This window comes from Panthera uncia, chromosome D2 (assembly GCF_023721935.1).
Source record: "Panthera uncia isolate 11264 chromosome D2, Puncia_PCG_1.0, whole genome shotgun sequence".
NCBI lineage: Eukaryota > Metazoa > Chordata > Mammalia > Carnivora > Felidae > Panthera > Panthera uncia.
In genome coordinates, this window is record NC_064818.1 from 8,207,926 (window position 1) to 8,221,540 (window position 13,615).

Genomic DNA, 13,615 nt, shown 5'->3' on the forward strand with positions numbered 1-13,615 from the left:
GTTTACTTATTTTTGAGAGACAGCGCTAGTGGGGAAGGGCCAGAAAGAAGGAGAGAAGAGATCCGAAGCAGGCTCCACACAGTGAGCAGAGCCGGACATGGGACTCGAACTCAGGAACCATGAGATCATGACCTGAGCCACAATCAGGAGTGTGCCACTCAACCCACTGAGCCACCCAGGGGCCCTGCAGCCTTTTTTCTTTAAAACTTCTATGTGCCACAAGAATATTATGATATTCTGCTTGTGTGTTGATGAGACAAAGGTTCAGAAACAGCTCTGAGCTTCATGATCGCCAGTGCACAACGAAAGAGGCAGATTTTCTAATTGCTTGGAGAGCTAGATGGTATCAGAGATGGGTACCTTGCAGGCCCCCGGCCCCCTGCTGGGGAGTTCCTTGCACATTAACAACCTGTGGGTTCTATCCAGGCTTCTCTTCAAACTTCCCCTCCTCCAGTGCTATTTCTAATTCACCTTGAGGGCAACCCAGGGACTTCCTTCTTTCCCATTCCTGGTAGACGTGGCCTGCCCTTGAACTTTGTATGGCTCAAGCAGCACCTGGGGGGGTGGGTTGGGGAGAGGAAGGGCTTGATCTCCTTCCCTCTTGGACCCCTCAGTGCTCCAAAGGTACCATCAGGGCTCACTCTCTCAGACTTATGAACGAATTGTGTTCAGAGGTAAAGTATCACTCAGATTTGCCTTCGAAAGAAATTAAGTCAACCTTCAAATTTCCATCCAGAACATGCTGTCCTCTGCCTGTGATTTTGGCTATCATGCTTGGATGCTTTGGGTGCTCTCGTGGATTTTTTTGAAGTGGGTGGCATTGACAGATTGGGACTTAGCTATTTTAAATTGGATTTAGCTATTAGATTGCCGTCAGGACTGCCTCCTTTGAGCCCCAGGACCAACCAGCCCATTCTTTGCCTTCTTTGGTTTTTCTGTCCTCTATTACTAAGCCTGTTAGAATAGTCTCCAAGGGCTGGTTGCGTAAAGCCCTGTGCAGCAAGACCCAGAGGCCGCGGCTTCCCCCTGCTTGGCCCAGACTCTCCCCTTCTTGCTCACAGCACTTTGAAAAATAGCCACTGTCTTGTCTGCTTTTCCGGCCCATCAGCTGCCCAGGACAGAAGTTTTTGTCCCATATACAAATGCAACCATCTCAGGAAAAGGAGTCAGTTAAAATCTCATCACTGTTCACTCAATGTCATATGGAGGGTGCTGGAAAAAAGTTAGCACATTATGGGCGACCAAAACCAGCATCACTTACTGGACCCGAATAGAATCAAACACTAATTAGTTTGGACTAAAGCAGCATCATTTCTCACACTGGCAAATGTGTGCCTTTGAACACTTCATTTGCACAAAATACACTGAACGGCTTGCTAGGTGAATAGATCTTTTTAGGGCACAGATTCTATCTTTTAGGATTTTTTCCCACAATGCCAAGCATTGTACCTTACACATAGTGTTCAAGATGTATTTGTGGATTCAGTGCTCGTTTTTAAAGCTCTAAATCAAGGCTTAAAAATAGAATTTTTTTTTTTTTTTCTAGAGCGCTGGTTGGTGTGGTTTAGGGTAACCTATGTACTGAGAGAGGTTTAACTGATTTCTGGCGGTATTAGGACTTTGGCCATACTATTTCTTGCGCTTCTCCAGTTGATTTTGAGTTCCTGTATATCATTTTTATGTTGGCAACATCTTTCTGACAGCGTTAGAGGATAGGATTCCTTTCTTCTCCAGCTACCCCAGAGATCAGATCACTTTCACCAGACTGCAACAATCAAGTCTGTGCATATTTAATCACAGTCTCGAAGTTATTCAGCACCAAGAGACTTTGGATACTGCCCCCACTCTCCACAAATACAACATGTAGTTGGCAAAATTTATTACCAATGACATCATCTTTTTCTATGTGACCTTTATGATTTTTTTCTTTCCCAAATTAGGGTAAGATGTTCTTTGCTCTAGCTAACCAAACCAAATATTGCCGAATATCAGAGATAAGAACTGTGTTACAACAGCCGTAACATGTAAGACTCATAGAGAGTAGAGTAATCCCAAAGATTAAAATGTAATTTACTCGTTGTAAAAATGAAGGCTTGGGGCACCTGGGTGGCTCATTCCGTTAAGCATCTGACTTCAGCTCAGGTCATGATCTCATGGTTCATGGTTCGAGCCCCCACATCGGGCTCTGTGCGGATGCCTCGGAACCTAGAGCCTGCTTTGGATTCTGTGTCTCCCTCTCTCTCTGCCCTTCCCCAATGCATGCTGTTTCTCTCTCAAAAAATGAGTAAACATTTAAAAAAATTCTTAAATGAAGGCTTCTTCTCAGAAAAGTCAGGACTAGTTAGAGTTGAATAGAAAGTCACAGCCAGGGGCACCTGGGTGGCTCAGTTGGTTAAGCGTCCGATTTCATTTTATGTCATGATCTCACAGTTTGTGGGTTCGAGCCTCGTGTCGGGCTCTGTGATGACAGCTCAGAGCCTGGAGCCTGCTTCGAATTCTGTGTCTCCCTCTCTCTCTGCCCCTCCCCGACTCATGCTGTCTCTGTCTTTCAAAAATGAATGAACATTAGAAAAAAAATTTTTAATAAAAAAATTTAAAAAAAGAAAGTCCTAGCCAAAGTGAGAGCAGAACCGTGAGTCAATTTCAAGGTCGTCCTACAGAAGGACTTTGGTGTTGGGGCTGCATTTATAGCGAAGTTTACAAAAACTGCAGAGAACATTACTTACCCACCCCAAAACAGTAGACGATGCTGCTGAAGAATATGGGAGATGTTAGATCCCCCAAGAGACTCCCTGACACCCTATTTCACACCGAGGCTGCTGCATATTTAGTTTTAAACACTTTATGTTTTGTTTTTATCCATCCACATAAGTGTGTGCTTCTACTGAGATTTTCAGAATGCTCATCAACCCCTTTAAATACATAAAGCATAGGGGTGCCTGGGTGGCTCAGTCAGTTAAGCGTCCGACTTCAGTTCAGGTCATGATCTCACAGCTCATGAGTTCAAGCCCCACGTCAGGCTCTATGCTGACAACTCAGAGTGTGGAGCCTGTTTCAAATTCTATTTCTCCCTCTGCCTGCCCCTCCTCTGCTCACGCTCTCTCATAAATGAATAAATATTAAAAAATAAAATATGTTAAGCATATAAAATCATCTCCATGAAAAGTCGTTAAGAATTAAGCCCTGTGAGGGGCGCCTGGGTGACTCAGTCGGTTAAGCGGCCGACTTCGGCTCAGGTCATGATCTCGCGGTCCATGAGTTCGAGCCCCACGTCGGGCTCTGTGCTGACAGCTCAGAGCCTGGAGCCTGTTTCAGATTCTGTGTTTCCCTCTCTCTGACCCTCCCCCGTTCATGCTCTGTCTCTCTCTGTCTCAAAAATAAATAAATGTTTAAAAAAATTTTTAAATAAATAAATAAATAAACATTAAAAAAAAGAATTAAGCCCTGTGAGAAGGTTTTAAAAATTGGAAGGCATGATGTCAAATGCAAAGTATTTTTCAGTGCTACTAAAACAAATTGGCAGAAAGAGTGTTAGTTGCTTAGTTTGGAATTGAACTCGAAATCTGTACCTAGCACGATATGATACTCAATAAATATCCTTGAATGAATTAGTGACATGCTTTTTCAAAATCAGAATAATTATTGGGGCCCCTGGGTGGCTCAATCGGTTAAGCGTCCGACTCTTGGTTTCAGTTCAGGTCATGATCTCGTGGTTTCATGAGTCTAAGCCCCACATCGGGCTCTACGCTGACAGTGTGGGGCCTGCTTGGGATTCTTTCTCCCTCTCTCTCTGCCCCTGCCCCATTCATGCTGTCTTTGTCACTCTCAAAATTATAAATCAATAAATCAGAATAATTATAATAATTATTGTCACCTAATGTTGCCTTTCAGGGAGGTCACAGTTTGAAAATATCTCCCTCTCTTAAAAACAAAATGAAAAAGGTTACAAATACAGTATATTTTAAATGTTCACATTTAACACATGAACATCTGTAATACAAATACAAAATAACCGTCATTATTTGGAGATAATGTCAATAGTCTAAATTGTGGTCCTTCATAAACGTGAGGTCTAGGTTAAAGCCTTCCCCACCTCCTCTTCCACATCTGAAGTCTGACCACTCTTTTACCCATTGGGCAAAATTTTATCTTCAGGTCGCATTGGGGCACAGCTATTCTTTGACAACATTTTTCAGTTATTATGAATTAGGCAAGAATTGATCATAATCCTGGATGGAAATGACCCGAGATATGGTTGATCTCACCAGTCCTCAAATTACCAACTGGCCCATGAATCAAAATTCTCTGCCTTTCCCAGGGGAAGAGACAGGAGAGAACGCCTGCTTATGGAACGAAAAGGTTTGGAAGCAAAGCCAAGAGTGCCCTCTTGTGGCGAATGAAAAAAATGACTTTGTTCTCCATTGTAGCTTCATTTGGTGGTGGCTTTCCCCGGGGTGACCACAGCATCGTCGAGTTCCAAGCTGGCAGAATATTAACTAGTCTTCTTGCCCTAGAGATCTGTGGACATCCTTGTGTCCTTCTCAAAAGAATATATTTGTCAAACTGACTTGAAAAGGAGAGTCAGAACTCCTACCAACTGTTACAGGACGTCTTGAGACACAAGCTCGTACCTTGCACTGCACTCAGCCAAAGATAAAGCAAGACTGTTTCGTGCAACAGTAGAATAAAACAATGATGAAACATTAATCCAGCCAGGGCTATAAGGACACAAAGGGCCTAGGCACCAGTGTCAGGAACAAGAGGCCAGTAACAAAGGCAAATGTGCAAGGTGACAGGACTGTGTCAGGAACAGCTAGGCAACATCTCCACCTCTGGACTGTCCCACACACCCAAGAAAAGTCCCACAGAGAAAAGTCTGGAAAGAGGGGAAGAGAAACACATGCCAGTAAGAGGTGGACTCTGTGGAATGCACCAACCCCCCTTTCCCCACCTCGTCCCCCTAACCCCCCCCATCCCCCCACCCCCGCTCATCTGTATCACCTGGTGTGTGAAAGCCTTGCTCATCTCAAGGGACTCTACTGGAACCCCCAGGGCAGAGCCAGGTCACCTATGGCACTGAAGCCATTCCTGCTCCAGTAAGCTCTCTCCCACTGGAAAACAACAAACAAAACACTTATTCACTGTCCCTTTCTTTCCAGCCCTACCCAAGAATCTTGGTTGGCCACACCAGTTTGCCTTGGTCAAAGGACAGAGAAGGGGTTGGGGGGGGGGCGGGACATAAAGCCAGCCAGCCAGCCAGCAGAGTGGTATCCTCCTGTGCATGTATAGCCTTTGCACCCAGTACAATCTCTTTTCTTTTCTGTTTTAAAGTGCACTTATTTTGAGAGAGAGAGAGAGAGAGAGAGAGAGAGAGCGCGCGCGCGCGCGCCCTAGCATGGGGGAGGGGCAGAAAGAGAGAATCCCAAGCAGGCACGGGGCTTGAACGCACGAACCATGAGATCACAGCCTGAGCCGAAGTTGGACGTCTGGTGCCCCAAATCTGACTCTTTTCTGTGGGTGCCATGGGAAAACACAGATTCCACTCCAGTCCTTTGACCCTCTCAGACGTTACTTGTGCATCTAAATTCATTTGACTGACTGGCAAAGTATCGTTTTTCACACAATAAATCCACGTGGATTTATTGACTCACCATATTCCAGGGTTTGTGTTCAATTCTGGATACTTAGAAACAAGTAAGACAGATCTGCCCTCAAGCTCACAGAGTAGTGGGAGAACTCGCCTTAGGACCCCCCCACCCCCGACAAATCTATGTTTTAGGGACCCTATAGCATGACTCGTCTCTGCCGGCTTCAGCTGCTTCATTTGCTCGAGGAGGGTGCTGGATGGACAGTCCTTGAACCCCTCGAACCCCTGGTCCCACTGCAGCCGGCGCCCAGGTCTCTCCTTAGTTTCCACTCAGTTTCACTCAGTGAACCCTGTGAGATCAGGTTGACAGCCAGCGTTTCCAAACTATGCCCCACCCTCCCTTAGGTTTGAGACCGCTCCCTCCTCACCATGGTGAGGGATCAAAGGTTGAAGGTTGAAGGGCAGGGTCAGTGAAGCTTACTCAGAGTAAGGAGGAGGGGAGAAGATGAGGAAGAAAAGCGTCAGTCCCTCCAGAAGAGAAAGGGAAGTACAGGATGGCCATTAAGTAAAGGAGAAAACACACATATACACACACAATTCCTCAGGCCTACGAGGCTACTCAGTTTTATTGAAAAGTTCAAGGCTTTTTAAGTGTTACAAAGTAGTAGGATGCTGTCTGCATCTATCAGTGAACACCAAATATCCTTTATTACTGCAGCTGAAGAAGCTGTGTCAGAAGAACACGTCAACTGTCATTCCATCCATCTGTCAGTATTGCAAGGGAACGGCGCAATGCGGAAAGCGGGTGAATACGGGTGTCCTGAACCAGGCACGCAAATTAGAATTAAAACTATGGACGCACAGAAAACTAGAAAACAGAGACTCCCTGAGCTCTGATCTCAAAACATTCACACTCCTGTTTCTCTTGTGGGAAAATGAGTTAGGATGCTCCCCGCCTCCCCCGCCCCGGGCAGCCTCTGGGCTCCTGTGTCTGGTCATCGGCGCTGATGCGACAGCTGGCCAAGAGAATACAGTAATTTCACGGAAGAGAGCGGTATTGCCTCTACACAGCACTCTTGTTCTTAAACGAGTGGAGGGATCGCCTGCCACACAATTACGAACTCGGGAAGACATTTGGTTACAGGTATGAGTCTTCAAGCTATTTAAAATACAGGAGTCAGTCTTTTTTTAATGAGTGCCATCTATTGTCTGTAGACTCCGGCAAACAATGCTGCTTGGTCTGAGCAATTTAAACATTTTTAGATTCGATAACATTCACCATAGAATCTTCACACCTGGCACCACAGGGTCATCGCGGGATTTGACTTTGCACCTGCTGCATGAGGACATAAGAATATGGCATTCGGCTCCCTAATGACCACAAAGCCACCGGACTGAAGAGCCCTTTAAGGCAAAGAGACGAGAACCAGATACTTCACACACTGAGCTTTTTCAAATCAGCGTCAGGTTATCTGCCAACAAACCACCCGGCTTCAAAACTCCGACACACCCACGGTGTGTCCTGTGTGAAGGCAAAAAAAGCAGTATTTGTATGTTTCAAATTGTAAGGCTCTACACAACGGTTAGGATCTTTCATGAATCAGTGGGATTTTGAAAAAAACTTAAGAAGGCTAAGGTAGGTTAGAGGCACTAGCCTCAAATACACCGTGACTGGACAAAAAAAGCAAAAAAAACCAAAAAAAAAAAAAAAAAAAAGGGAAAATAAGACACGATTGGACCCGAACACCTTCAATGGCATAATCTGATTGCACACAAAAATATAAAAATCCTGGGAAAGACAGACAACTATTTTAGAGAAATTAAGCAAACGCGTTTGAACCTGCCCGATCCCCGGCGGGATGGTGAACTTGGCCGGCACGGCTCACGGGTGTTTCAACATCAGCTTCACCATGTCGTCATACAGCTGCCAGGGGGCGTCCAAGCCCCAGATGAAGTCCAGATGCTCCCAATCGGGGATGAGCTTGCTGTGCACCAAGTTGGTGATCTGGGACAACAATATGCTGACGTCGTTGACGTCCGCCAGCGAGTCGTGACCCCCGCTCCAGACGGCGGTGGGCACAAGCATGTCTCTCACGTTGTAAAGGGGAGGGTAAGTCTAGGATAAAAGCAACCGGAGGCGTCGTTTCAATTTACAAAACACACACAGTCGACGTGATCCTCCTTAAATCCTGGGGAGATTTACCAGCGAGGATCACGTGGTGAAAAGCGGTCTCCGTTTGCTCAAGTTACCGTGACCACAATGAGAAGAAACCTGAGCCGCAGTGACAGAATCCTAACTATGGTACCTGCCGGCGGTCGGGCTGTTACCGCGCGCCGGGTACCCTAACAAGTGTTAAGTTCCCTCGCGAAGGCGCTGAGCTCCCGGGGAGTGGATGTGAAAAGCGCGGGAGCCAGGTGGTGGGGCACTGGCTTTGGGGTCGTACCCCCACGCATGTAACACGTGCCACGGGGCCTCCGTAGGCCCGTTTCCTCGCCTTCCATAATAACAACCAGAACACCCGTCACACGGATGTCGTAGGAAACAACGAAACAAGACAAGCATGGGCAAAGTGCCTCAGGCTGCAGAGCATGTAGCACTCAAACCACAGTCCGTTTCTTTGTGTATCTTGGCCATGTAATGTGGCTGAGGCCCGCCAGCGACCAGGTGACAGGCCGAGGCTAGTCTGACTCTGAAGTCTGTGCTCCTGGCCACTGTGACTGATGTGTGACGGTGATGGGGACAGAGCCAGGGAGCACCGAGCCCACCAGAGCCCTGTGACTCAGGTGGCTTCCCCGGTGAGCTTTCAGAGCCCAGTTCATTAATTCTAAAGACTTTTGAAGCCTTTACCTGATTGTAATGGAAATAATTCTTGGCGTGGCTTCCCCAGTCAAAGGCTTGAAACTTATGGTATTTAACAACCTAAAAAAGAAGATAAAAGGGGGAAAAAAGTTGAGTGACACAGAAGTTCAAGAAAGGCTCCCAGGCTGCAGGAGTTAACTACATCCTCGGAAGTCCATTTTACATCGTCTGCAGTTTTATTCTTGATTTCCAAACTGTGATTTCAAACAAAATGGCATCAGGGGCGCCTGGGTGGCTTCAGTCAGTTGAGCGTCCAACTTCAACTCAGGTCACGATCTCGCAGTTCATGAGTTCCAGCCCCGCGTCGGGCTCTGGGCTGACAGCTCGGAGCCTGGAGCCCGCTTCGGATTCTGTGTCTCCCTCTCTCTCTGCCCCTCCCCCATTTGCACTCTGTCTCTCTCTCAAAAATAAACACACAAAAAAATTTGAAAAAACAAAATGGCATTCGCAGTGTAACGGAGTTGTGTGGTGACTGATGGCGGCCACGTGGGCAGAAAGCACAGCACAACGTGACTTGTCAAATCACTGTGTCGTGCACCTGAAACCAGTGCAACACTGTGTGTCATCTGTACTCCGATAATCTAAGTGACAAAGTTACGTTATTCTGATCGGAATAGAGCTACCGTCCGACCCAATAAAGCAGCTTCGCACACATGCCGCGAAGGACACTGAGCTGACAACTGTACTTGTTAGATAAGCTTCGTGATGGCTTTTTACTGAGATTTGAAGCCTAAACTTTTTCAAAGAGTTAACACTCTTATTTGGGAAAGAAATACGTATTGCACACAATATATGGATTAATGCTAATAGGTGGATTCATATGGATGTGGAATAATATATTCAGATTAGTATGTAAAAATATTGATTATGTATGAACATACCTCTGTGGGATAATATAAATGCTATATTATACTTATATTTAAAAAAAATTTAATGTTTATTTTAGAGAGAGACAGAGAGACAGAGCATGAGCAGAGGAGGGGCAGGGAGAGAGGGAGACACAGAATCTGAAGCAGGCTCCAGGCTCTGAGCTATGAGAATAGAGCCCCACACGGGGCTCAAACTCAAGAGCCGTGAGATCGTGACCTGAGCTGAAGTCAGTTGCCCAATCAACTGAGCCACCCAGGTGCCCCTGTATTATCCTTATATTAATCTATGAGTTAATATATTTATTTATAATCCCCATGTTTTCTAGCTATCCACTCCACTCAACTATTCAATTATTTTATTTTATTTTTTATTTTAGAGAGAGAGAGCACGTGAGCAGGGGGGAAGGACAGGGGGAGGGAGACAGAATCCAAGACAGGGTCCATGCTCAGTGCAGAGCCTGACGCGGGGCTCAATCTCATGACCCTGAGATCATGACCTGAGCTGAAATCAAGAATAGGATGCTTAACCGACTGAGCCACCCGGGCACCCCTTGTTTTTATTGTTTTCTCAATACTTTAATGATTTTATTTAACACTTACTCTTGAGTATAGCCAGTATAATCACCAAATCGTACCACACGCCAGCACAATTCTACCTACAGCCATGGAATAATACCGTATGTGAAACTGTAATGGATGCGTATTTAGAATAGTGACATTAAAACATTTAAAAAGTCACTTTTTCAAAAATTTTTAAATGACACCAATCCGTACCTCCTCTATATCCCCCAGATTAAACACTGCCAAGAATCAAATCCAAAATTGACAAGCTGAATGAATCGGAAACTGTTCAGCTCGGGCCAGTCGGTGGTGCCCAGTAAAGAGCAAAAACCTAGACTCGCTTCATCTCGACTGCTTTCAATTTGTGCGAAGCTTCAGTTCTTAGCAATGCCATAAAATGCTGCTTCTACAGGAGAAATGTTCAGCGTCTGCCTTTGCCCTTGCAAAGGACAGACACCGGTACCTGAAGCAAATTTAACAAGGGGAATAAAATTTGGACTCACCGCACCCATCAGGGCACCTGTTCTCAGCTCAAATTATCAGTGAAAATCCACCACTGTAGACAGACATCAGTTTCTCACTCTCTCACATGTGTCTTTTAACATTTGTATAAAGCAACGGGAGACAGTATGGGGTACAAAGGAAAAATCTGCCTGGAACTCAGACTGAACTCCAAAGTTGACTTTTGTGCTCAAGAGGCATAGGACTTCACGCCACGCACTGGAAAGGGCATTTCAGCAGGAGGACGACGTGAAGGACACCGCACTAACAACCCGGAAATCAGCTGAAGCCCAGTGATAGGGATCTGGTTAAATACATTATGCTACATCCATATGTACAACAGCGTGGCCCCGTCACAAATAAACATAATACAACAGAAAGAGAAAACTGTTCATAACTACTATTAAGTGGGAAGCAGGCAGAAAATGAAATGGAACATGCACTGTGGTTACACTCCTGTGATAATGGTATATGGATAATGAGGCAGAGGAGAAGGTTAAAGTATTAGGATGGATGGTTTTTTAAGTGACAGAAGGTTATTCTTAGGTCTTGAATGGTAATGAAAACGTACAGTTTCAATCTCGCTAAAGTACAATATGTATTGCAAGTCTTCAAGTTATGCCAATCTCTCTGACCATGAAGTCTACTCCCACGACTGTATCCTAAGAAAGTAATGTGCCTCGGGTATAAGGATACACTTCTAATTCAAGAACATCTGTCCCAGGATGTTTTACTATGGAAAAGAAAAGGCAAAAAATAGTAATTTAAAATTTTAGGTAATGGAGGAGTGCCTGGGTGGCTCAGTCGGTTAAGCGTCCGACTTCAGCTCAGGTCATGATCTCGTAGTTTGTGAGTTTGAGCCCCGTGTCAGGCTCTGTGCGGACAGCTTGGAGCCTGGAGCCTGCTTCAGGTTCTGTGTCTCCCTCTCTCTCTGTCCCTCCCCCGCTTGTGCTCTGCCTCTGCCTGCCTCTCTCTCTCTCTCTCAAAAATAAATACATAAAACATTTAAAAAAAAAATATTTTAGAAGCCAGATTATAGCCAATCCAACAGCTCTACTATGAATCCAACTCCCCTCATTTTTTAAAACAATATTTTATTAAAAGGTGGAATGTTAAAGGCAGCTCATGTGATTCTGCTGCAGGCAGTGACTGCCCAGTGCCTGGCAACTGCTATCCAAGACCACAGCATCTTGGTTTGGAGCTTAAATGGTGAGTTATTTCATGTTCAAAAAGAAATTAGGAAGGAAATTTCTACAGAAATATGTCCTGAGGTAGATATAAGCCCCTGATATATTGTTAGGCGGGGGGGGGGGGGGGGGGGGGGGGACAAGTTATTAAAAGAGTAAGTAGACGAAAATAAAGTCACCTGATTAATTTAATTAATCTATTTTTGCAACTATATTTCTATCTGCATCCTTAACCACTTCCTTCTGGAATGATCTGCAGTAAGAGGTATACAGTAGGCTGCAAAGACATTTCCTATCTCCTGGTACACATCTTCTATCTCTGCGGACAATTGCAGAGTTTTGTTTTTTATCCCTAAGACAATTTTTATTATCCTTTTCCTATAGTACATAATCTCTAAATTTTCTAGAATGGGCATGCATTACTTTTGTGGTATGTGCTAAAACAATGAAAGCTGCATTTTAAAAGTGAGTGGCTCCCATTTACTCCCCTGACTGGTTTGCTCTGGTTTATGCACTGGTGTCTTCAGTCCTACTGTGCTCACGGGTTAATGCTGACATTAGCTTCCATCTCAAAGCTGCTCAAAAATCTGGCTTGATGAAGCATCACAGAAATAAAATAAATCTAGGACTTGGTGAGAAACTGATGGGGTGGGGCAGGAGGGGAGAGAAAAAAGTCAAGCCCAATAGCCTGTTTGGTGAACGCACACAGGGTACAATGACACAATGACAGGAACCCAGGACTCAGGGGAAGGAAACCAGCTCTGATTTGTAAGCGACCGGCCTGGTCTGCGACAAGAAGGGAAGGGCTCGCAGACAAGTCCTTCATGGAAGGCACAGGTCCCTCTGACGTTGATTTTATACAAACCCCAGCAGCCCCTCCAGAATGCCTACCTGCCTCCAGTGTAATATGTTTTGCACAGAAGTTCCAGCAGGAGAGTGTGTTATATACACCGACACTCTAGACTGCAAAAGAGATAAATTGACATAAATGATGGGTACAGCGTTAAGGAAGCATTGATAATAAATCAATTCTGCACTTCAAAGCCGTAATCTCATATATGGGAGATTAAGAACAAGAAAAAAAATTCTCTAACTACAGATATGTTCTAGAAAAACTGCACAGCCACACACACACAGAATACATATGGAGGAAACAGAGCAACATGGCAGTCGTAGGGCTGCATGGGTTGAGGTTACTAGGCATTTTTATTTTCTGCTACAAGCTTTTCTGAATTTCCAAAATTTCATATAATAATCAGACCTTGTTTCTATATCAGAAACGAGAAAGTAGAGCCTTCATTCGAGAATCTCAAAATCCGTTTTCACATGATGCAACATTACAAACTATACATAGAAACACCAGCATTTTACCGGCCAAGGGTTTACATTTTACGAAATAAAAATAAGTAAATAAATGTGTACGTACACACAAACACACACACACACGGAAATTGCTGTTCCAAATTTAAATATACATGCAGTAGTTTTTTAAAAGAAATAGATGACTAGAATAAATATAAATATCGGGACATAAATTATGACAGATGTCCTCACTCAGTAGTTCCTCACGGGCACCCTGTGGGAAGCTGCTAGCCTGAGGAAAGCAGCAGAGAACATTCCAGGCACTTGCCCACATTGAACCTCTTCAGTGTCAGACCCGTTAGCACTCGGATGAGGTCATTCCTGCTTTTCTCACATCCTTCAGCACAAATAAGCATATTCACAGATAAAATAAACTAGCTAAAAGTTAAAGCAAGTTTTATTATGAACATACATACCATATTTAAGTTTCTCTCATTAAATCCACATAGAACAAAAAGGGCATTTCCACAGAGTTCCTTCAGAATGACACGACTGCAAACATCTGTGCTCAGCCACTTCAAAACCTCATTTTGGGGAAGAAATTGTCTGACTCCAAATAAGTGCTATAAAAAAAAAAAAGAAGAAGAAAACCGAGAATATCTCAGCATTTATTCTGGAATATGAGATTCCATGACCCGCGTCAGAAGAAGAGACACATGCCCAGTGTCTCCACATACGACTCAAAAGA

General features: G+C 44.6%; 1 protein-coding gene across 3 annotated transcripts in view; it reads right to left on the reverse strand.

Moving 5' to 3' along the window:
- LIPA (lipase A, lysosomal acid type) overlaps positions 1-13,615 on the reverse strand; it is a 51,090-nt gene that overhangs the window by 2,978 nt on the left and 34,497 nt on the right. For 2 of the 3 annotated variants that reach the window (XM_049646085.1, XM_049646083.1), the window contains exons 7-10: positions 13,344-13,490; positions 12,457-12,528; positions 8,436-8,507; positions 6,189-7,703 (exon numbers count right to left, since the gene is read on the reverse strand). In XM_049646085.1, the coding sequence (XP_049502042.1) occupies positions 7,470-7,703; positions 8,436-8,507; positions 12,457-12,528; positions 13,344-13,490 (525 nt within the window). In that variant the 3' untranslated portion in view covers positions 6,189-7,469. Of the gene's footprint in view, positions 1-6,188; positions 7,704-8,435; positions 8,508-12,456; positions 12,529-13,343; positions 13,491-13,615 lie in introns of those variants that run through there. The other variant, XM_049646084.1, reaches the window with a different exon arrangement.